General features: G+C 52.3%; 2 protein-coding genes and 1 long non-coding RNA gene across 17 annotated transcripts in view; 2 read left to right on the top strand and 1 right to left on the bottom strand.

Moving 5' to 3' along the window:
• Positions 1 to 638: 638 nt before the first annotated feature.
• Positions 639 to 24012, bottom strand: part of UROS (uroporphyrinogen III synthase) — a 23803-nt gene continuing 429 nt past the window's right edge. The window contains exons 1-12 of one of the 15 annotated variants that reach the window (XM_081533353.1): positions 23335 to 23448; positions 17898 to 18072; positions 15607 to 15695; positions 15341 to 15424; positions 13710 to 13806; positions 12347 to 12421; positions 10281 to 10355; positions 8144 to 8203; positions 6580 to 6660; positions 5634 to 5719; positions 4488 to 4586; positions 639 to 1068 (exon numbers count right to left, since the gene is read on the bottom strand). In XM_081533353.1, coding sequence (XP_081389479.1) covers positions 934 to 1068; positions 4488 to 4586; positions 5634 to 5719; positions 6580 to 6660; positions 8144 to 8203; positions 10281 to 10355; positions 12347 to 12421; positions 13710 to 13806; positions 15341 to 15424; positions 15607 to 15669 — 855 coding nt within the window. In that variant the 5' untranslated portion in view covers positions 15670 to 15695; positions 17898 to 18072; positions 23335 to 23448 and the 3' untranslated portion in view covers positions 639 to 933. Of the gene's footprint in view, positions 1069 to 4487; positions 4587 to 5633; positions 5720 to 6579; positions 6661 to 8102; positions 8204 to 10280; positions 10356 to 12346; positions 12422 to 13709; positions 14182 to 15340; positions 15425 to 15606; positions 15696 to 17897; positions 18073 to 20147; positions 20350 to 23334; positions 23449 to 24012 lie in introns of those variants that run through there. The other 14 variants (XR_014066498.1, XM_081533385.1, XM_081533413.1 and 11 more) reach the window with 14 other exon arrangements.
• On the top strand, positions 8180 to 11306 carry LOC145523362 (uncharacterized). Its single transcript, XR_014066506.1, has 2 exons — positions 8180 to 8399; positions 8748 to 11306. It is a non-coding gene; the product is annotated as an uncharacterized LOC145523362 (long non-coding RNA).
• The window catches only part of BCCIP (BRCA2 and CDKN1A interacting protein), a 17109-nt gene continuing 16936 nt past the window's right edge, over positions 23840 to 24012 (top strand). Inside the window, exon 1 of the mRNA XM_081533325.1 lies at positions 23840 to 23992. Within this exon, the coding sequence (XP_081389451.1) occupies positions 23849 to 23992 (144 nt within the window). The 5' untranslated portion in view covers positions 23840 to 23848. The remainder of the gene's footprint in view (positions 23993 to 24012) is intronic.

Raw genomic sequence — 24012 nt, 5'->3', positions numbered from 1 at the left:
ACCTTTCTGCTCGTGTTACTGACAGACAGATTCAGGTTTCATTCAACCCGGCTCAAAACCCAGGCCGAGACCAAAGTGGAAACAAAGTTGGGGGACAGATTTCCAACACCTCCCTGCAGGGCCTGCGTCTGCATATGAGGCCCTCGGAGGAAACAGCCTTCCCCACCTCTGGGACCCCTGGCTGGCTGATGCTGCATTTCTGTCTCTGAAGAAAGCAAGCCTCTCCAAATTTGAGTGACAATTGTCCACAGCTCACCAAGAGGGAATTTGGAGGTCCTTTTATGACATGGTCTGGTGGTGGTGCTCAGGCATGTCTGACTCTTTGTGACCCCATGGACTGTGGCCCACCAGGCTCCTCTGTCCATGGGATTCTCCAGGCAAGGATACTGGAGTGAGTAGCCATTCCTACTCCAGGGCATCTTCCCCACCCAGCGATGGGACTCCCGTCTCCTGCATCTCCTGCACTGGTAGGTGGATTCTTTACCACTAGCGCCACCTGGGAAGCCCAGAGGTTCTTTTATACAAGATGAATAAAACTCCCTCACACACAGCACACTTGATTTTTCATGCCAGGTTTGTCAGTTCTCAGCACGAAGGCATATCTGCTTCTTCCCCAAACACAGCAAGTGACAAGAACGCACGGTCAGCCCAAGTGGCCAGTGAGCTTTATTTGGCTTCCTTCCTGTCGCCGGAGGAGCCATGTGCGCTGGGCAAGGGTCTGTGTTGGCCTCCCTGGGGGGACGCCAGGTGCCTGCGGGCCTGATGCCAACCCCACGGCCTGTCCAGTCCTGGGTGCTGGGCGGGGCTAGGGGGTGTTCTCCTCGGGCAGAAGGCAGGAACACGAGGGCAGTGGCCTCCCAGGAGCCCCTGTCTGACGCCTGGCTCCGCCTGGAGGCAGCAGCCCAGCCCGGGGAGGGCGCCGGGGCCTCACACTCAGCATGCGTGGGGCTGGAGCGCGGTCCTGATGCCGGTGGCCAGGGCACGTGGCGTGGGGCTCTCCGCGGTGCAGCTCACGGGCAGGCCCTGCGTGGCCAGGGCATGGGCCGTGGTGGGGCCGATGGCCACGAACTGCAGGGAGAAGACAGAGGGGTCTCAGTGGAGCCACAGGCCTCGGGGGGGACGCAGGTTCGGTGGGTGCAGGGCCCATCGGACATCCTGTTAGGATGATGTCTGGAATCGGTCAGGATCTCCATGGTGGGGTACAGAACAAAGCCTGGAAAGGGGCTCTCCGTGCGGCAGGGGCGGCAGCTGAGCCCCCCCACCACCCATGAAGGCAGGGCAGTCCAGATGGGGCCCGGAGCCAGGGGGTCAGGTTCAAACGGCAGCTCCACAGGACGGTGGCCTCAGAGGGACCCACCCTCTCCGAGCCTCCGTCCCTGCCTCCATGAAGCAGAAAGGTCAACAGCTTTGCTCGTCGGGCTGCTCTGAGGATTAGGTGAGCAACACGTGTAACCACCTGGCCCGTGCCTGGCACAGACCCACGCCTGGTGACCGTCGGTGGTCACAGGACTGTCGTTATCCTAGGTTAGAAGCTTCAGTGGCCTGGGCCACGTCTTGCTATGACTCTGGCCCCTGCCAGCTGTCATTACAGGTCACTTAGCCTTTCTGATCCTCAGTTTTCTCATCTGTGAAAGGGGCTCAATCACCCTGCCTCTCAGTGCGAGCTTGGGGCGGGGTGGGGGGTGAAATGGGAAGATCGACAGCTTTGGGCAGAGAGAAGGTGCTCCTCTCGCCCTACTCTGTGCTCACACATGGACAGGGGCCTGCCCGGGAGTGGTCTGTGACGGTGAGCCCCCTGACTACGGCAGCCTCTGCCTGGCACCCCCATCCGCCCCTCCCCAGGCAGGCTGGCAGGAGAGAGGATGAGATACCTCCTTTGCACAGTCTTAGGACGCAGTGGCCTGACGCTCCTCCCCAGGGGCGTGTAGGGGGCGAGGAAGGAGGCTGCTTGCACAGAAGCTGGGGCTCCGGGAGCCCCCACACTCCCACCCCTCCCACAAAGTAGCTACCCCTTAAGAGACCTCCCTAAGGCAAAAAAATGAATCTGAACCCCTTCCTCACACCATGCACAAACATTACCTCAAAATGGATTAGAGACCTCAATGTCAGAACTAAAACTACAACAGAAAACACAGCAGTGAATCTTCATGACCATGGACAAGTCAATGGTTTCTTAGACACACGATGAAAACCATAAGCAACAAAATAAAACCCTGGTTAAAAAAAAACTTCTGTGCCTCAAAGAACACCATCAACACAATAAAAAGACAACTCATGGAATGGGAAGAAGTTTGTGCAAATCACGTATCTAATAAGGGACTTGCATCCAAAAAAAAAAAAGGACTCTTACAACTCAACACCAAAAAGACAAATAACCTAGTTAAAAAGTGGCAAGGATGTGAACAGACGTTTCTCTTAAGAAGATATCAAAATGGTATGACTCAGGGAACTCAAGCTGGCACTCTGTGATAACCTAGAGGCGTGGAAGGGGTGGGAGGTGGGAGGGAGATTAAAGAGGGAAGGGACAGATGTACACTTCAGGTTAATTCATGCTGACGTATGACAGAAATCAAACCAATACTGTAAAGCAAAGATAAATAAATACAAAAAAAAAATTTTAAAAGAAGGTATCAAAATGCCATCATGCCCATGAAAAGATGCTCAGCATCTTTAGTCATTACGGAAATCCAAACCAAAACCACTAAGAACTACTTCATACCCACTAGAATGGCTGTAATCATAAAGACAAAAAAAATAACAAGTGCTGGCAAGGATACGGAGAAATTAGAATCCTCATATATTGCTGGTGGGACTGCAAAATGGTACAGCCACTTTGGAACACGGTTTGGCAACTGTTCAGAATGTTAAATGTAACGTCACCACATGAGCTAGCAACTCTACTCTTAGGAATACACTCAAGAGAAATGAAAACACGTGTTCACAACACAAAAACCTGTATTTAAATGTTCAGCTATTACTCATGATGGCTCAAAAGAGGACACGATCCAAATGTCCATCGGCTGATGAATGGATTAATAAAAGGTGGTCTATTCACAGAACAGACTGTTGTCTGGTAACACAGAGGAATGAAGAACCGATCCGTGACGACATGGGTGAGCCCTGAAACGATCAGGCCAAGTGAAAGGAGCCAGTCACGGCAGACTGTATATGGTATGATCCCGTTTGTATGAAAAGTCCAGAATACAGGGAGATCCACAGAGACAGAGAGAAGACTAGTGGTGGCCGGGGGGCTGGGGAGTGACTCTCACGGGCACGTGGTTTCTCTAGTGGTATTAAAATGTTCCGGAATGAGAGGCTGATGGTGGTACAACCCTGTGAATTTACTAAAGCCCACTGAACTGTACACTTTAAAAGGTACATATTTAAGTCATAAAAAGTGAATTTCATGGTGTGTGAATTATATCTCATAAAGCTGCTTTTTTCTTAAAAACAACAACAACAAACGTTAAAAAAGAAAGAAACTCCCTGAAGTTGGGAACCAGCAAATAGCCAGCATAATTTCGGCAGAAGCAATCTGGTCACAAGATGACGTTTCCCCGTGAGCCTTTTATTTCCCCTGAAACGGGCTGGTCAGAGGGGCGGGAGGTCCAGAGAGCTCTGCTGTCAGACTCACAACCAGGGGCCTGGCTGGACCCACAGAGCCCGTGGGGCTGGACCCAGGCTGCGGACGGGGCCCCTGGAGCAGGGCAGCCCACTCCCCACCGGGCCCCCAACAGCTCAGCACTAAGGCCAGTGTTCCGACTCTGGGCACCAGCCTGGCGGTGCGGTGGGAGTGGGGAACCAGTCTATAAGGCAGAGACAGTCCTGACCCCCAGCTGTGCTGGGGCCTGTCCTGGGAGCTCCCAGTCACACCAGCACCCCTTCCCCATCTCCCTCGGGCCCTTTAAGAGCATCCTCATTACAGGGCTGTGATTACTTGCTGACTCCTAAAGAGTACAAATGGAAATCCTTTGAACTAGAAACCACGAAAAGGAGAAAGGATTTTAGAATAATTTCAAGACAGATGGGAAACAAGGGGAAGCATGCTAATACCTGAGCCAGGTTTTGAGCTAAGGGCTTGACTTGAATTCTTTCAAGGAACCTATCAGCAAAGACCATACACATGTCTATGAAGACCACAAAGGGATAATTATCCTCATGTTACACAGGCTTTGTCCAAGAGCACCAGCCAGGAAGTGGCACTGTGAGCTGTGAGCAGAGGCCTGGGAGTCCTAAAGCCCACACTGCACAGCACGTGGACTTCCTGGACCAGGGATGAAGTCCAGCCCCCTGCGGTGGAAGGGCAGAGTCCTGACCACTGGACCGCAGGGAAGCCCAGCCCTGCCTTTTCTCCAGAGCTGCCATCAGGGACTCTGCGAGGCCAGGAGTGCTTTGACTTCACATGGAAATTCTAGGATAATTAGTAAAAGTTAAAAACAAACAAAGAATCTGAAAGAAAAAGATCGAAAGCCCACTGAATATCTCACCTTAATTTGGCCAATGCTGTCACCAGATAACTCTTGAATATGCTTGAGACTGTGTGTCAGGCCAGAGGGACTGAAAAACGTGATACTGGCGGGAACACCCTGGATGGGGGAGAACAGGGTCAGTCTCTTCCCAGGGGCCGAAGAGAAAGATGCTCCCCAGACGGTCACCATTACCCCTGGAGCCCAGGACACACTCTGGGGCACCCCAGGGGCATTCACTAGCAGGAGGGTCCCCAGTGAGAGATGGTCCCCAGATGGTCACCATCACCCCTGGAGCCCTGGGTGCACCCCAGGGCAGCCTGGGGGCATTCACAGCAGGAGGGTCCCCACTGGTTTGGGTCCTGGGCTCGGTCAAGAACAGTTTAGAGGAGGATGGTGGTGGGGGAGGCTGGGCGCTGCTCCCTGGGCCCCCTGCGGCCCTCGGGTCTGCGTCTGCCCGGCCAGAGGACACAGGTACCGGGGACCCAGCGCCCAGGCGAGTGGACAGCGCCTCCAGCTCGTGTGACCCAAGTGCACTGATCAAGTCAGACAGCAGTGAGCCTGCTCCCTGGCCCTCTCCGTGCCTTCTGGAAATGGAGCAGACAGACGGGCCTCTCTGGGCCACTCTGCTGTTGGTGCTAACAGGGCCTCCCAGGCCGGCAAGGCATTCGGAAGCCTGTCCTGGGAGAGGAAGGGGAGGCGTCTTATTGGGTGCAGATGTGGAAAGCTCCCATCAACCCCGCAAGAGCTGAGCACTCTTCTGCATTAAGCCTCCAAAGGTTCCCGCTGCCTCCCCAGGTCAACCCAGACCACGAGGCCCCCCGTGGGCCCGCCTGGTGTGCACCTCCCCCCTCTCCAGCCCCTGCCCTGCAGCTCCACCACCGCCCCACCCCACTGAGAGCAACGGGGTCAAGGCCACTGCTGACCCGGGCTTTCTCAGTCTTCAATGCGTCAATTACCTCCTTTAACCCTCGAAAAACCTTACCAGATGGGTCTGCTCCTACTTCCCAGATACAGAGATGGAACCAAAAGATGCCCCCCCGACCCTGGCCGCCGAGTCACAAGCTGCGATGGACAGTGGAGCCAGCATCGGGAGGCTGGCACCCCTCAACCCTGCCTGTGCCACCCAGGGGCCCCCGGCCCGAGCTCCCAGGAAACGGCACGCACCTGCTGGGAATAGTAGCTGTTGAGGTTCCTCTGGATCCCTGGGTGCGGGATAGTCTGGTAGACAGTTACGCTCTCCAAGGGGATCCCTGGACACAACGGACACCAGGAGAGACTTTACTGCGCCAGGAACGGACCACAGGGCCCCGGTAGTAGAGGCCCCCCAGGGCTGCACGACCCTCCTGGAACAAGCGGCCGGGCACCGAGAGGTGTGGGCTGGGCCGGCCCCCTGCACCCCGCCTGACGCTGTGGAGCAGTCACACGGAGCAGGAGGCGGAGATGACAGGGCAAGGACGCGGGTCCCGAAGCCTCAGCCCCCCTCGGGACCACAGATTCCTTTTGTCCCGTCTGTGTGAACCGTCCACGGGACCAGCCCTGGCCACTCTGCCATGGCTGCTGTTTGTGTGGAATCCCACACTGCAGGCCTGGGCTGGAGGCAGACCGTGTGGGGGTTTGTGAGCCTGGGGGGGTCAGCAGCCACAAGCTTTCAGGGGCCCGGACAGTTCAGTCCCTGGCACCCTGGAATGGAGCCCAGGGTTGGAGCAAGAGGAAGTCTCGGTCAGTGGAGCTGGAAGCCACTGCATGCTTGATGAGATCGGGGGGCTAGAGTGCACTGATCTGGCTGAGGGACGGCCAAAGCCCCCCGAAGACTGGCCTCCCCATGTGCCCACCCGGGGATCCCGGCCACACCACCGCCACTGTGGTCCCCGGCTCCGGGCCCCCCGCCAGCCCCTAGCTGAGTGGGGGGGGGGGCTGGATCTGAAGCAGGAAGGCGCCTGCACCCCGAACCTAACATGAGGGGCGCCCACCTCCCAGCCCCACTGGTCCAGCCCAGCCCTGCTCTCCCTTGAGGGCTCTGGGGTGACGCTTTGTCGCCATGCGGGCGGGCTCTTGGGACCCCGGAGAGGCCGGGGCAGCCGTGATCCCGAGGGCCAGCACACTCGGTCACCTTTGTCCTTGAGCATTTTTGGCAGGATCTCTCTTTTGAGGGTTCCGCAGGGAAATAGAAGAGGCAGTGCGGATGACTCCTCTGCAAATAAACAGGCAGGCGTTGTAGACAGGCCAGAGCTAACGGGTCAGGGGTGTGGGAGGGGCAGCCCCAAGCCCCACCCTGGCTCAGGTCGGTTCCAGGATCTAGTGGAGGAAGTTCTCGGGGTCATGGTTGGGGGGGGCACAGCACGTGGAACACTGACACCCATGCATGCCTGGGGCTGCGGTCACCCCAGCTTCCGAAGCCCCTCCCACCCTGGTGGCCCCGGGCAGCAGTGGGCGTGCAGAGCTGGGTCAGAGGTCAGGCCTGGTACTGGCCCCGGAGTAACAGTCTGCCTCCAGAGGGGACCAGCTGGGAGGGAGGTGGCTAGAACCTGGGCTCCATGGGCAGGTAGGAAATAGGAGCTGAACGTGGGCGGTGGATGTGCAGCTGCCCCAACAGAGACCAGCTGCAAGGCCACTTCTGTTATGGTGGGGATGGCGGCCACCAGGCCAGGTGCCTGAGGGGCTGAGGGATGCTGGGGGGTGCCCAGCCTGCTGAGAACGGCCCTGCCTCCTGCCCCCGCGTACATCTCCGCTCTGGGAGAATCAGCTGGAGGCCTCTCTTTGTAGAATCGTGGAGACACCATGGGAGACACCAGCTCCCAACAAAACCGATGGGCCCTCAGGTGTCAGAATCCTCCCCAAGAGTGGAGGCTTTACAGGAAACAACGGGGAAACAGCCTCCGGGGGAAGGACGCCCACAGCCCATCTCATCACCATGGAGACTGACAGCATCTCCCACAAGGGCGCTGCTCGACCACACCGCTCTTCCTTTTTGTCATAAGATCATTTATGGAAAACGAATGGATGAATTTGAAAAATTCCTTTCTGGGATAAGCTCAGCTAAACAGGCCAGCGTAAAAGCTGGTTGAGTGTTCCGCAGAGGTGAGCGGTGAGGTCTCCCTGGGATGACAGGGAGCGACCAGGGCCTGGCAGGAGTCTAACCCCACACGTGATGGTGAACCTTGGGGCTCAGATGCTCTGCGTTCCTTTAATAGGAAGGGGGCCCGGCCTGCTGGGCTGAAGACGGCAACTGCGCGGAAAGTCCTAAGAGAGCGCTGTGTGGCCTGGGCGGGGGCTTCAGTCTCTGTAGGCGATGAGGGTAATGAGAGGCAGTGTGTAAATGTCATTTCGCTGGAGGAGACATGTGTGTCTGTAAACCTCTAATGGCCTCCAGGTCTGCAGTCACTGCGCCCTCTCAGGCCTGCTAGCAGTGGGCACTTAACGGTAGATAATCAGGATGATGAGGCTGGCTGGGGGGAGGGGGCGCGGAGGAGAGCCCACCAAGTGGGCAAGTCTGCAGGGACAAGCTGTCGGTCAGCTCAGCTGCAAGTCCAGGGGGACAGTTAAGTAACCTGAATAATCAATCAACTATAATCCAGGGAGATTAAAAAATCAATCAATAACCCGCACAATGCCTGCCTCCGACGCCCTCCCCACCTCCTCTTTCTCAGAAGACGCTGTTAAGAGTTATCTTCTACCTCTGACCACTTCACTTGTCCTTTCTTTTCCGTCAGCAGGGACACTCTGGGAGGGAAGACCTGTCCATCAGAACAAGAAACTATCACTGCTTTAAGCACTTGTAACAGTGCCCATCATAGAGTAAATAAGTGTTTAAGTAAAACAAATAAGCAGTAACTATGAACTGGCCTTTCTACTCCAAGCATTGAAAGTGGATTCTTGGCCTTTTAAGATCAAACTTCAGAGTTGACATGCAAGAAAATCATCAACATCCAGGTGAAACCAGGGGGAAGCCCTTATGGGTCAGGATGGATTCTTATTTAGATGTGATTCTAGCTAGGAGCTGAAGGTTCATTAGGACCCACAGGTGAACGCTGGTTGAGCCGTGCGGAGTCTGTCCTCCTGCTTATCTCTTTGGAGCTCTGGGACCCTGGATGGTCACTAGCTCCCAGGAGCTTCGACAAGCCTGCCAAACAGAGCGCTGGGCAACCCTGGAGCACCCGGGCTGTCCCTGCGGTGCCCTGAGCCGAGAGGGATGGCTGAGCTGTGGCCTGTGCTCCGTGTGACAGGGGAAACACATTTTAATTTTTGTTTTTTCATTTCGATTAATTTACATTTAAACAGGCACATGTGGCTCCCTCAGTGGACCGGGCAGCCTGTGGTGGATGGTGGTGGAGACCAAATGAGACGACGCAGGAGAGGCGCCAGGGACGTGCTGACCACCTAGTAATGCCCAGCCCTCGATACCAACAGTGACAGTGACCCAGGAAAGAGGAAATAAGGTTATTCATAAAGGAAAAGTGGGAAAAGCAGAGCGGAAGGGAACCTGCAAAATCCACTGTCCGCTGCCTGAGCTCCAGAAGGCCTACGGGGAAGTGGAGGACCCAGGACTCTTGCAGGAATGGCTCCCAGGGGTCAACAGAAACTCACGAGCCCGAGCCCCTTCACCGACGGTGCTGGCTCCTGACAGGAGGGCCCCCTAAGACTTCAGAAAGATCGGGAAAGGCCAACACCACCTTGAGGACAAATGTTCCCACACACCACGCCCCACACAAAATGGCCCCAGAAGCTGCAAAAACTCCGGGTTAAGGTGTTTCTCTCCCTGCCCACCCTGATGCCACAGAAGACAAAACCCTCTTCCTGACAAACTCAGAGCAACACCTTGGGCGTCAGCACCCAACCGGCCCTGTCTCTGAGCTCAGGGAAGTTCTAGAAAGGGCCTGTACACCGCAGCCCCGGGTCAGAGCCCAGCACGTGGTCTACGGCTGCGCTCATGTTATGATGGGCAGAGGACGGGCCCATAGAGCTGCCTGCATCCGGTCCTCAACCGACAGTCCCACAGCCCCTGATCTCGAGGGGCGCAGCCCCGATCCCCTCAGGAACAGAAGGCGAGTTCGTTCTCCGTCATCTTTCACGTGGGTGTCTGATGTCACGCATCTGTCAGGGAGGCGTCAACGTGACAAGGACACATGAGCATGTGAGCATCTGCAGTTGGAGCAGGCGTGCAGGGGGCTGGGATACACAACTTGAGGGGGCCTCCCCTATAGACACAGTGAGCCCCTCTGTTCTGAGAGTTCTGCTCCAAAAAGCTTGGCTCATGTCAGAAGCTGAGAATTTCATAACTAGTGCAAAGCCTAATCCCTACTGAAATACAAACCTCCCTAGAACCCGGGCCCTTTTAAGTCTCAGCCCATGTGTTGCCCAATGATGAGCTTACGAGGGGGTAGGGGGGCTCTTCCTGGAGGAGTGGGCTTTCGGGGGAGGGAATTCAGAGAAGGAAGCGGCTCCTACAAGGAAGGGCAGGCGGGGGAGCAGGCAGGCAGACAGACAGACAGACAGACAGTGCCCAGTAGCTCCTGCTGCCTCTACTTCCCCCTTACAATCCCCAGAAAGTCCTGTTCCTGGTTTTGTCTCCAACCCTTTCATTCTGTGTCAAGTTTGAGTTGTCTCCAGTCCTTGGGTGGAGGGGGTGGAGGGTAGTGGGCTGAACCTCAGACAAGCAGATACAAGGCATCGTGAACCCAGAGGGGTGCATGCACTCAAACCAGCTGTGTCATTACCAAGAAGGCACCGAGGAGACGGCCCTTCCCCCGAGGTGCTGGCTGGGAGACCCCCCAACAGCAATAACGGGCTTCACTGGGGCCCTACTCTACTTACTGGAGCAAATGTATTCTGCAAGCTTTTCTGCATTTCCACAGGTTTCTCCTTCTGTATGCAGGCCAATTCTATTCACTAGAAAACAACAACAACAACATCTATTTCTTTACATGGTTATTAAAGTTCTTCTGTTCCGGGGTCATTTTTTAAAGGTGCAGAGACGAAGGCAGGCGCTTTACAATGACAGGCAGTGTCTCCCCTAGGAAGCTGGTGTGGGAGGCGAGAGGAGGCATCGTGTGCCCGAGAGGGAGCTGAGTCCCAGCCCACGGCCTCCCTGCCCCCGCACCTGTCGCTCTGGGTGATGCGGGGCCAATTTAGCAATTTACTCTCAAAAGGTTCAGGAAAAATTAAGTTCTTTGCCTTGTATTTATTCATTTCCTATAAGTTTCCTTCAAAATAAAGATATATATATAAAAGAAGAAACTACATAACCATCACACAGATCTATTATAATTTAAACTGAACACTTCCCCCGTTAGTGGACACTTGGGGTTTCTCATGTTTTTACATTATAAGTAACACTATGATATAGTTGTGTATCCCAACCCTCCCCCTGCAAAGACTCTTGAGACTCCCTTGGACTGCAAGGAGATCCAGCCAGTCCATCCTGAAGGAAATCAGTCCTGAATATTCATTAGAAGGACTGATGCTGAAGCTGAAACTTCAATACTTTGGCCACCTGATGCAAAGAACTGACTCACTGGAAAAGACCCCGATGCTGGGAGAGATTGAAGGTGGGAGAAGGGGACGACAGAGGATGAGATGGTTGGATGGCATCACTGACTCAATGGACATGAGTTTGAGTAAACTTCGGGAGTTGGTGATGGACTGGGAGGCCTGGCGTGCCGCAGTCCCTGGGGTAGCAGAGCCGGACACAACTGAGCGACTGAGCTGAACTGATAAAAACATTCTCCTACTTGGGATTACTACTTTTCGATAGATTATCAGAGAAGGGATTAGTGGGCCAAAGGGTACAAATAATTTAGCAAAGTCTTTGAATACATACTGACCAAGTGTTTCTCAAAAGATGGGAACCAATTTTCAATGCCATTTAGCCATATTTGAATATATTTCACCGCACCCTTATCGGCATCATTATGTGGTTGACTAATTACTTGTTATAAACTGAGTAAGGAAAAGAATCTGCTTTAAACTGAACTATGGGTTTCCATGAACTAAGTTAGGTCAGTGGGGAAGGACATCTCCTGTTTCCCTCTCTCCCCTGCTCTCCACCACACTCACACCTCTGCACTCCGGTTGCCCTGGGGGTGGGTTTTCCACACCCAGCAGTTCTCCGGCTCTCAGCTGGGTGTCCGACAACCTAACTCACGTCTGACGCTCTCTCCAAGGAGGCAGCTTCAGATCCCAAGGATCTGGGGCTCAGTCCCCCGGGTCACACTGTCCCCACTTCAGACCTAGGTCGTTGCTTGTGCTTCTGACAGACCGGCTCTGAGTCGGAGGGTCTCCTGGCCCACTCCTTGAGTTGGATCACTTGCTAGAACAGCTCACAGAACTCAGGGAAAAGGTGTAATTTACTGTTGCTGGCTTCTTACGAAGGATATTTCCAAGGGTGTCAATGGACAGCCAGATGAAAAGCTGCATCGGGCAGGGATGGTTCGGGGGCCCTGAGCCTCCCAGCTCCTCCGTGATACTGCCCTTTGGATTTTTATGGTGGCTTCGTTACACGGGCACAATCAACTAAATCATTGGTCACTGGTGATTAACTCAACCTCCGGGCACCCCACCATCCTTCTCCCTGGAGGTGGGGGGCAGGGAGGGCAGGATCTGAAAGTTCCCACTGGAATCAGGGACTGGTTCCCATGGCAACTAGCCCCCAGTTTAAGGGCTTCCCAAAAGTCACCGCAGTGAAGTCAACTCAGATGGAGTTGAAACAGGTCTGTTATGAATAACAAAAGACACCTTTTTCTTCTTATCACTTTAGGAAATTCTAAGGGTTTTAGGAGGTCCGGGCCAGGAATAGGGATAAAGACCAAATATACATTTTTTATTATAATCACATTATCACAGTCATTCTTTGGTGTTTTATTTGGGCCTTGACTGCTTACCTAGAGAAGCAGTAGCATTTCCCACCACATACACTGACTTAGCGTTCCATTTTTCTTTCAGAGACTTTTTCCAGACTGTAAAACATGAAATTCGATGTGAGTTCCAAATACCACGGTGGCCGTTTGGACTGCTGCCTGCAGCTGTTTGTTCACCCTAAAAAACTTGTGAGCAAGGCAAACTATTAATGACCAGATATAAAGAACAGCATCTCAAACTAAAATCCATTTTTATGTTCTATTTATAGTCTGCAGGCAAATTTTTAAAAAATCACTTTGGCCAAATGTTTCAGCATGCCTTGCTTGAAATATTAAGTCATTTCCACAGCTGGCACTAGAAGCATTTTTAATGAATACTAGTAAACAAACATAATGAAGAATTAATTTGCTTGGTGATATTAAAATATAAAAATCTATCCTTTTTCCTTTGGCCACGCCATGAGACTTGTGGGATCTTGGCTCCCAGACCAGGGACTGAACCCACGGCCACGGCAGTGAGGGTACTGAGTCCTAACCACTGGACAACCAGGGAGTTCCCCCCAAAATCTAGACTTTTAGAGAAAAAAGCTACTGCTTATGAAAAAGAGGCAATTTAAATCTCTAATCAAGCAAATGCTGTTTACTCGCTAAGTTGTGTCCGACTCTTTGTGACCCATGGACTGTAGCACGCCCGGCTCCTCTGTCCTTCACTGTCTCTTGGAGTTTGCTCAAATTCATGTCCACTGAGTTGGTGATGCTATCTAACCACCCCACCCTCTGCCGCCCAATACAACTGATTTTTTCTGGGACGTAAACCAAAGCAGTCAACAAACTGTCATCTCAGATAGGAAGGCTCATTTATCCATTAGGTCAAAGTAGAGAGAATACATTTCAGGTTTAGAAACAAACACAATTTTATAGAGGACGTTATCATTTTCTGACAAAAGTAAACATTTTAAAATATGGGTTAAAGAAATACTGAAAAAAAAAAGTATCACAAGGCCACTTGGCATTCAACACCCTTTTAGGAGATAGGGAAACACAAGCTTTTCCTTCCTAAGATCTGACAGCTGTCTGGGGGTTTAAGAGGCAGCACGGTCCAGTTTCCTGGGGACTCGGCACCTCGAAGTGCTCGCTCCCATCAGAAGGCTCCCAGGTGACGCTATTCTGGGTGGGACACTAAGAAACAGCCTAGAGGAGGGAATCTCATCTTCTGCTCCCTCCAAAGGTCACACAGACACGAAGGAACTCGGTACCTAAACACTTTTTGAACTAAAAGTCACTGCGCTGTTTCAAATGCGAGGTCCAGCTCTTTCTAGACTGAGCATCACCGACGGGAGAACCCAGAGTGACATCCAGAGGGATTCACAGCAGACCCCGCCCTCACCTTCGGCTTTAGTGTCTTTCTGCAAACACCGCTCCACGGCTTCCACCGCTCTGGGGCTGGTGAAAATGAGTCCCCCGTAACCTTCGGGATGAGACAGCTGCACACCAAACAACGGCAGAGGCATTTTATACGATGGCCAAGTTCAACGCTGCCCAGGATTCCACATCTTCATAAAAGTAGTAGGCAAACCAAATCCATCCATCCACCCTTCCATCCACTCAAGACATGAGAGCTCACTGTGCCTGGAGCTACTCCAGGTCTTTAAGGACACACAGGTAAATTCATAGCATTTCCCTCAAACAGCTCACAGTCTTGGGGAGGGACGGGTCAGTGTGATGCGGGGTGGCAGGCGTAAGGGAGCAGAGGGGATGTGACTCAGCCTGGGCGTAGCTGGGGTGTAGGCAGGACCGCAGACTTGACCTGCATCCACAATAAACTGGAATATTCAAGGAGCGATATCCATGCTGATGCCCTGGTTTTTGAGGATAAAAATGGGGACAAAATCTACTGACCATGCAGTCTGAGCCAGGCAGTGGGCGGTCTTACATACATTCCTGCATCAAATGTGTGAAGGTGCCCTGTGATGGGTGGAACAACTCGAATTGCTCGGATTAAGACACAGAGGCTTGGCCAGGATGAGGAAGCAGCCCAGGTGAGGGGCAGAGCTGCGATCTGAGCACGTGTCTCCACGGTGCCCAAACCCAAGCACTCACTCACTGCACAACCAGAGCTTCAGACGGAGCTCAGACGCCCCCTCAGGAAACAGACTAGCTGGGGGTGATGGAGAAGCTCCTGCTTCTAGTATTTGCCTGACCACTGGGGTCCTAGCAATGAGCTCAGATGATGAGCTCTGCTTCTGTCAAAGCTGCTTATGGTAGAGATGCCAGTGGGGGTCCCTTACATAGTCCTCACAGCACAGTCAGGGCAGATGCCAACTGTTGAACGAATAATTCAACATTCAGCTCAAACGGAAGGGAGAAAGCAGAGAGGTGCTCTGTGAGTGACGGGCAGACTCCAATATACAGAGCATGGGGGCAGGGGCGGAGCCTGGAGCTCACGGCGGCCCGGGAGCCCAGTGCGCAGGGGTGGGCACACCCATCCTGTGAAGACCCCGGCTCTCGGCCCACGTGTCCAAAACGGAGCCCCTGGGGAGGTTATCCGGTGGCAGGTGCACAGTGATGGAGGCTGCTGGTCACCGAATCTTTAGCTGAACTGTTCTGATGGGGCTTCCCTGGGGCCGTCCCCGGCTGTAATCAATCACCCCAACCCCAGGGGGCAGCAGTCCCAACCCTCCCTCTTATCTGCTGGGGACCTGCCTGGGGAGAAACAGCTGTTGGGCTCTTTGCTGAGGTCGGGGGGCGTGGCCTGCAGGAGAGAAGGAAGGGGAAGGGTCTGTGCAGCTGAGAGCAGGGCCTCTGGGTCAGGCGGCTTGCAGGGGCTGGGGGGGGGATTGGGGGCTGAGGATCCAACAGCCCTGGGGCAGGTGAGTTCAAGCAGCCAGACAGTGAGAGGAGTGCTCATAAACCGAGTGCTCATCAATGGGTCCTTCCCACTCGGGCTGGCAAGGATGCCATGGAAACCAAAGGTGTCTCATTGGGAAGTGATGGTGCTCAGAGGCTGACGAACCTTACCTTCTCTGACAGGCTGGGGAGAGACAGAAACTCAAACGATAAAACAGGGATCAAAGTGGCTTCGAGCCCATGTAATCCCAGCTCCTGCAAATAAAAGGATACAGCTTTGAGCTGGTAAGGGTTTTTTTGGAAAATAAGAAAAAGGGGCCTGTTTCACAACTTATACCGTGCCCACTCCTCAAGCGTTCGCAGATCGCCCCACCCTTGATTGACTTCAACAGGAGGCAGGGCCAGGCATTCTGGGACTGGGTGTGCCCAGCACTTACCCTGACGTAGGGGTCCTGGCCACAGTCGTCCTCCTTGGGGTCTTTCAGTAAAAGAACCTTCATTATGGCCTGGCAGTCCTTACAGGGTGCTGTGAGAGGGCAGGGAGAGGGGATGTTAAATCGATCTCCAAGGCTCTTCCTGAGCAGGGTCAGCGGGCTGGGCGGGCGAGGGGAGCAGGCAATCAGCAGCAGCTTGGCTGGCCTCTCCCTTTCCCACAATGACTTGGCGTTTATGGGCTTGTTCCTTCTGAAGACCCTGTCACCGATAAGGCCCGCGGACAGCAGGCTGGCATTTGATATCACTTGAAAAGGCGGATTAAAGCCACTGGGGAAAGGTAGCGTCCCAGCGGAACACTGGAGACCCAGAAGAGAAGTGACGCCAATTCTGGGTTGTATCAATAACATAGAAATGAGTGTCTTTTAAGGAAAGGAATTATTACTTCCATTTCTAGATAAATCTACTCAGTTGCTTATAAGCTCTTTGCTGCTACTGCTAAGTCACTTCAGTCGTGTCCGACTCTGTGCAACCCCATAGACGGCAGCCCACCAGGCTCTGCCGTCCCTGGGATTCTCCAGGCAAGAATACTGGAGTGGTTTGCCATTTCCTTCTCCAGTGCATGAATGGGAAAGGTGAAAGTGAAGTCACTCAGTCGTGTCTGACTCTTAGCAACCCCATAGACGGCAGCCCACCAGGCTCTGCCGTCCCTGGGATTCTCCAGGCAAGAATACTGGAGTGGTTTGCCATTTCCTTCTCCAGTGCATGAATGGGAAAGGTGAAAGTGAAGTCACTCAGTCGTGTCTGACTCTTAGCAACCCCATAGACGGCAGCCCACCAGGCTCTGCCGTCCCTGGGATTCTCCAGGCAAGAATACTGGAGTGGTTTGCCATTTCCTTCTCCAGTGCATGAATGGGAAAGGTGAAAGTGAAGTCACTCAGTCGTGTCCGACTCTGTGCAACCCCATAGACGGCAGCCCACCAGGCTCCCCTGTCCCTGGGATTCTCCAGGCAAGAACACTGGAGTGGGGTGCCATTGCCTTCTCCGTATAAGCTCTTTAGGAAATGATTATATTGACTCTGCTCATATGTTTTACAATGTGGTCAAGTATCATGAGATAATCTTTCAAAAATTTTTGAGAAACCTGGAAAAAAGTTTGTTGCTATATATCAAAAGGCGTACATACTTCATACCCTTTCTTCCTATAATTTCACTTTTACAATAAGTTCTAAGGTGATACTCATAAATGTGTGTAAAGATTAACATAAAGGTGTTCATCCTGGTATTTTTTTTTAATTAACATATAAGATCGGGCAAGTTTAAGGTGTACAGTGTGATTTAATACATTTATATGTTGTGATACAATTACCACCATAACATTAGCTAACACCTCTATCACTTCATACAATTATCATTTCTCTTCTGTGGTAAGAGCAATTAAGATCTAGTCTCTTGGCAGCTTTGAAGTTGATAATACAATATTGTTGATTATAATCACCATGCTGTTCATCAGATCCTCAAAACTTAGCTGCAAGTTTGTATCCTGGCATGCTTTATAATTGCAAATAATTAGAAACAATGTAAATGTCCAACAATGAGAGAATGGCTAAATAAATCATGGGACACTTCTACAAAATCACTAAAATATCCATAAACAACTTAATTACATGGGTTATTTAATCACAAAATAATGTTAAGTTTAAAAAGGCAGGATACAGAATTGCATAACATGTGTGATCTTACAGCTTTTATATACACATCTACATGAAAGAATATTCTTTGCTGCTAGGTTAGGGTAATTATTTTCTTCTCTACCTCTCTTTGTATCATTCAATTTTATTTTTACAATAAACATTAAACTCCTCTTGTATTAAAGGAGGAAAAAGCACATTATAACCATCCCAAAGGTCTCAAAACAAAAGCCACCGAAGACCTGCAGAACTCTGCTGGAAATGCAGGTTACATCCCGCAAGTAGCATTAGACTACCAGTTAATTAATTAACATACAGTGGTTGATAATAGTCAAAGAGAGTGTATTGTTTGGAGCAGAAATGTGTTAACGCTGGGAGCCATTACTAATAAATAATCACTGAACATATTTCTGGAAACTTATAACATCTATGGGACATCTTAGGAAACTTTGGCTCCAAATGAATTGCTTTGTATCCTGGGCGAACTGATAATAATTATGAAGCCAAGTTCAATTACTGCTGCTTTCCAGCACTTAGCTGGAGAGCCGGGGGACTTGGGGAAACAGGCAGCAGCATCGTGTCTATCATTTCCCGAAGCTACTCACCATGCGTCTCCCACAGAAATCAGAAATCCCCCTTTCGGGGATGCTCCCTCTTAGGTGCCAACTTGGCCGGGCTCCTTTTCCCCATTTATTCAGAAATGCTAACTTAGGTGTTGCTGGGCAGATACTCTGGAGAGGTGATCCACTCATCGTTGTTGGCTTTTAGTAAGAGATGATCCTAGGTAATCAGAGAGGGCCTGCTTCAGTCAATAGAAAGGCCTAACGAGCAGAACTGAGGTTTCCTTGAGGAAGAAGGAATTCCACTGTGGCCACAGCTGCAGGTAGTGCCCGAGCCCGGCCTGCCCTTCCCGTCGGCTTGCACCGTGGATTCCAGCCTTTCCTTGCCAGCCCCCACAGCTGCGCAAGGCGATCCTTGCACCACGTCTCCTGGTTACGTCCCCTACTGTTCTGTCTGTTGAACCCTGGCTGACACACCTCCTCACCCGGAGGTTCCGGGATGTGTGTCACTGAGCGGCAAGAAGAGTGAGTGACAGAGGATGAGACGGCTGGACGGCGTCGCCGACTTGATGGATCTGAGTTTGAGCAGACTCCGGGAGACAGCGAAGCGCAGGGAAGCCTGCTGTGCTGCAGTTCACGGAGCTGCAGAGTCGGACATGACTTAGTGACTGAACAACAGAAAGGGGCCTGGGGACTCCCCTGGGGAGAAGGGCAGGCATGACTCAAGTGCAAGGACCAGGGAGACCCTGGTTCACTGAGGAATGGGGATCCACTAGATCCCCAAATATCCATTCCTCTCTCCTCCCTCACAGAAAGGAGCCCTTCATGTCAGACACATGGATGCCCGGGACAAATATGTGCCGATGGATGTGCAGGTGAGGAGGTGCTGGTCCAGAGGATGGAAGTGGAAGTGACGCACACACTTCTGGCCCCGCCCGGGCAGGACGTGAGAAATTTCTATCCTGTTTTAGCCAATGTTATCGGTTCTCTGTTAGAGCAGTGGGACCCACATCCTCACCCATGCAGAGGCCAGAATGCTTCCTAGGGACCCGATGTTCCTGGAGGATCATGTTCAGACTGGAGGCTGCATAGGTTCAAGCCTAAGGGGTGGGGAGAGGCCTGGGGCGGCTGGAGTGTGCAGGGGAGAGTGGGGAGAGGGCCTCGTTTGGCCCTATTAGGGAGTCTGGAGTTAGTAGCAATGGAGATGTCTTGTTGATGGATGTACTGTTCTGCTTGCTCTTTCTCCTCCCTTTCTCTCTGGGGCAACATAAGGAGGGACGCGCAGGGTCACCGAACAGGCACAGGATTAAGGGCCAAGGGAGTCGGGTTCTGGTCCCAGCTTGACCGGCCATGACGTGATCGTGTTTTCTCCCCTGTTAAATGGGAATACCCTCTGCCCTCCCAAGGCACGGAGTGACTCAAAGGAGATAATGAACGACAGCGACCCAGTTGCTGTTTAGTCATTAAGTCGTGCTTGACTCTTTGGTGACCCCATGGACTGTAGCCCGCCAGGCTCCTCTGTACTGGAGTGGGTTGTCATTTCCTTCTTCAGGGGATCTTCCCAACCCAGGGATCGAACCTGAGTCTCCTGCATCAGCACGTGGATTCTTTATCACCGAGCTGCCTGGGAAGCCTTAGTTGGATAATAAAAACATGTGAGAGCAAACCAAATCTACTCACTGCAAATGAGCAAAATATTTCTTCCAGGTTCTACCCTGCGGTTCTCTCGGGTAATAAAACCGACGCCTTCTGGATAATGACTGCTTAGAAATTCCATGAGATGGGCGCAGGACTTGAAAAATAAAAACCAAATACTGCCCTTGGCCCTTCTCTGCCATTGCTCTGAGCATCTCTAAGGTAGAATGAAGAGGAGTCACCGCTGAAGCTTCCTGGCCACGCCAGAATCCGTATCACCAAACTCACTGAGAAACAGATCAACGGACATGTGCACTCAGACAGTCAGGCCAACACACTGGTACTTTTCTTAGTAACTGAAGGTTTAAAGCTGGGACTGTGCAGAGAATTGATTCTCCTTCACATCTGCCCTCTCACAACTGACAGGCACCAGTCACTGAACTACTGGGCAAATCCAGCCCAGGGCAGAATCCAAGGGCTCAGAGAAAGGTCCACAGACCCCTTCTCAACAAGGGAGGGGGTGGGACGTCCCTGCTGGGCCAGTGGTTAAGAACCAATGAGAAGCCTGTGCACCGCAACTAGAGGAAGCCTGTGTGCAGCAATGAAGATCCAGAGTGGCCATCAATAAAAAAAAAATTTTTTTCAGTTGACACCTGTTACCTGCATTGCAGCAACAGAAGGAAGCCTGGAACAGGAAGGGGAGAAAGGGGTATTCTCAGGCTTTTATGCAAGGAAGCTTGTATGTGCATCACTTCGGACTTTGGCAGGAGGCCTGGTGGTGTGGAAGAATCTTGTGCCAGAAGGGCTGAAGCCTGGGTTTTGGTCTACGCTGTTCTTCTCTTGGTCTCTATTCTTCAATCTGTGAAACAGGTTTGGTTCTCTGAACCAACGGTTTCCCTGGAGCACTTTCTTTCCCTTAGTAGATGCTCAACAAATATTTGTTCGCATTGTGGGGAAAAAAACGCTTTAGATTTACTCAGCAATTTTTGGAACGTGGGGAATGGCCACTTTTCCTTAAAGAGACAGGGAACTGACTCGATTAAGGCCTCTTTGCTGGCAAGAGAGCCACGTCTCAAATCCATACTTTTAACCCATGTCCTGCTGCTTTGAGTATTAGCAATAAAAGGCAGCTGCCCTTTCATCCGGAGAAGGCAATGGCACCCCACTCCAGTACTCTTGCCTGGAAAACCCCATGGATGGAGGAGCCTGGTGGGCTGCAGTCCATGGGGTCGCCAGGAGTCGGAGACGACTGAGCGACTTCACTTTCACTTTTCACTTTCATGCATTGGAGAAGGAAATGGCAACCCACTCCAGTGTTCTTGCCTGGAGAATCCCAGGGACGGGGGAGCCTGTTGGGCTGCCGTCTATGGGGTCACGCAGAGTCGGACACGACTGAAGCGACTTAGCAGCAGCAGCAGCCCTTTCATCTGGCACTTACATGTGTAATTTATGGGGCTAAGCATTTTACAAGCAAGATCTTAATCCTCATTTAAACCAGCAAGGAAGGGAGTATTATTCCTTTTTTACAGAAGAGGAAACTAAAGCTCTGAAGGTTTGAGTAACATGCTCAAGGCTGCACAACACAGTAGTTGGCAGAGGTAATAATAAAATGTAACCCAGGTCTGGAGCCCAGGCCCGGTCTCCCAAGCATATGCTACCACCTCTTTGCTCCTTCAAGATAAACGCCAGACTCCGTTATACAGAGTGGAGCATTAATAAGTCAGAAAGAGAAAAACAAATATCAAATATTAACGCATGTATGTGGAATCTAGAAAAATGGTACAGATGAACCTATCGCCAAGGCGGGAAGAGAAATACAGATGTGGAAAACAGACATGTGGACACAGGGGGAAAGGGAGGATGGGGTGAATTGGGAGACTGGCATTCACATATATACATCACCACGTGTAAAATACGTAGCTAGTGGGAAGCTGCTGTACAGCCCAGGGAGCTCAGCTCGGAGCTCTGTGATGACCCAAAGGGGTGGGGTGTTGGGGGAGGTTCGAGGGAGGCTCAGAAGGGAGGGGATATATGTGTGCATATAGCTGACTCATGCTGTTGTACAGCAGAAACTAACACAATATTGTAAAGCAATTATATTCAGTAAAAAAAAAAAAGATAAATTCTGAGTTGAGCTCAAGGTGAAGACTGAGCCAGTGGGTTGGCAATCTAGTCCCTGACTGAGTGAAGTTCCCCGGATCAGTACTGGACTTTCTTGAAGGACAAAAACCATGGGTAGTCCATTTATTTACACTCACTGCTCTAACTCACAATCTGACCATGAGCTCAACACTGGGGACGCGACACCAAGGCACAAAGAAAGGTTTTTCCCCTCTTCTCCTATCAAAGCACTACATGCTTATTGAGGAAAATTTGCAAACTACAAAACAGTATGTTCCTCAAAACATTGAAAATAGAATTCCTATGATCAAACTGTGGTGGAGAAGACTCTTGAGAGTTCTTGGACTACAAGATCAAACCAGTAAATCCTAAACGAAATCAACCCTGAATATTCACTGGAAGGACTGATGCTGAAGCTGAAGCTCTATTACTTTGGCCACCTGATGCGAAGAACTGACTCATTGGAAAAGACCCTGTTGCTGGGAAAGATCCAGGGAAAGAGGAGAAGGGGGCAACAGACTTAGGAACAGCTCATTCCTTTTTTGCAATCATACTTCCCTCCTACTCTGCTCATTTTACAGAGAGAAAAAGGAAAGATATAGACCTCGCTCTCAGAAAGCTGATGTCTTCTCTAATGATTTTTTTCCCCAAATAACATTAACAGACTGCAAACTGCCAGTCTGTGGGATAAATCTGACTGGTAGATGACTTTCATTTGGCACAAGTTTTACAAATCATGTTTTTTGGTAAAAGTCCAGCACTCCAGGTTTTCTTGCAAAGTGAGAACTAAGAACACTGGGCAACTTTTCCACTAGGCCACAACTTGCAGAGCTGCTGGGTACATGCCCTCTAGTTTACCACAGTCCTCTCCACTGTGTTTTCTCAAAATAGGCTCAGGTCTGTCCTTTAGATATCCCTACAGGTGCTGAAAGTGTTAATTGCTCGGTCATGTCCGGCTTTTTTAGACCCAATGGATTATGGCCTGCTAAGCTCCTCTGTTCACGGGATTTTTCAGGCAAGAATACTGGAGTGGATTGCTATTTCCTACTCCAGGGGATCTTGCTGACCCCAGGGATCAAATCCAGGTCTACTGCATAGAAGGGAGATCCTTTACTGTCTGAGCCCCCAGGAAAGCCCTAAGTGAAAGTGTCAGTCCCTCAGTCGTGTCTGACTCTTTGAGACCCCATGGGCCAGGATTCTCTGTCCACAGAAATCTCCAGGCAAGAATACTGGAGTGGGTACTCCTTTCCTTCTCCAGGGGGACCTTCCCTACCCAGGGATCCAACCTGAGTCTCCTGCATTGCAAGCCTGGCTTGCTGAAGTCCATGGGGGTCCCCGAGTTGGACACAACTTAGCGACTGAACCAATAACAACTTGCCCTAAAGCAGGTGAGGTCGATGCGTGATTTTAAAGAAACCTTCAGATCGAGAAATGCGCTTAAGAACAGTGGGCTAAGGGTAGGTATCAGGATCGCATTATGGTTACAGACAAGGCTGTGCCACCGACTGTGCTGGGCGACGCCCGCCGGGTTGAGGCATCTGCTCTGGTCCCGCGACCTTCCTTCCCTTTGGGGACCGCGCACCACGGCCCAGCGCCCACCCAGGCCAGCAGCGGCCTAAGGGGTTCCACTGCCAACTCGACACGCACGGGCAGTGCCGCAGGCGGGTACCCGTGCGTCAGCGAAACTCTTGTGTCTTCGTCGGTACCGTGCACAGGCGACACCTACCTGGCCGGGTTGGCGAGGCGCTGGTCAGGCGCCCACTCCGGGCGGACTCTCGGGGTTTCCGCAGGCAGGTCGCCGGGCTGCGGCGCGCAGCGCAGAGCCGGGAGGACGGCCCCCTCACCACGTGGCCGGCGTTGCCATGACGACAGCCCAAGCCCCGCCCCCAGTTACTGGGCACCTGCGCCGGGGGTGGGGGATCCAGGAGCCCGCGCCGAAGCTGGCGCATGCGCACTGACACCCAGGCCCAGCGACCTAGTGAGATGGGTCAAACCACTGCGCAAAGCGGGGGGGTGAGGAGAACCTTGGAAAGACGAGTCGCTCGATGGAAGGAGGAAGAAAAGGCCAAGATAGGACCCCCCCAAATTGGACTTGACTTTCGGACTTCACGGCTGTGGGGTTGACGCCGACTCCGCGCCGAGGGTCTTCGTGTCCTCCCACCCGCCCCACCTCTGCTTGAATGGGTGGATCCGGAAGGGCGGGCGCGCGGGGGTTGCGCAGGCGCAGAGGCGCCGGTAACATGGCGTCGCGGCCGAAGCGGCGTGCTGTGAGCCGTTTGCCCCCGGCTCTGGGCGCCGAGGAAGAGGAGGATGAAGTGGAGGAGGAGGACGACGAAGACGACAGTGACGAAGAAGAGGATGAAGAGGACGAGGTCGTCAATGAGGTGAGACCCCCGTGCGACCC

This window comes from Giraffa tippelskirchi, chromosome 2 (assembly GCF_054371585.1).
Source record: "Giraffa tippelskirchi isolate mGirTip1 chromosome 2, T2T-mGirTip1v1.2.pri, whole genome shotgun sequence".
In the NCBI taxonomy this organism is placed as follows: domain Eukaryota; kingdom Metazoa; phylum Chordata; class Mammalia; order Artiodactyla; family Giraffidae; genus Giraffa; species Giraffa tippelskirchi.
This window is presented reverse-complemented; position numbering and strand designations above follow the sequence as displayed.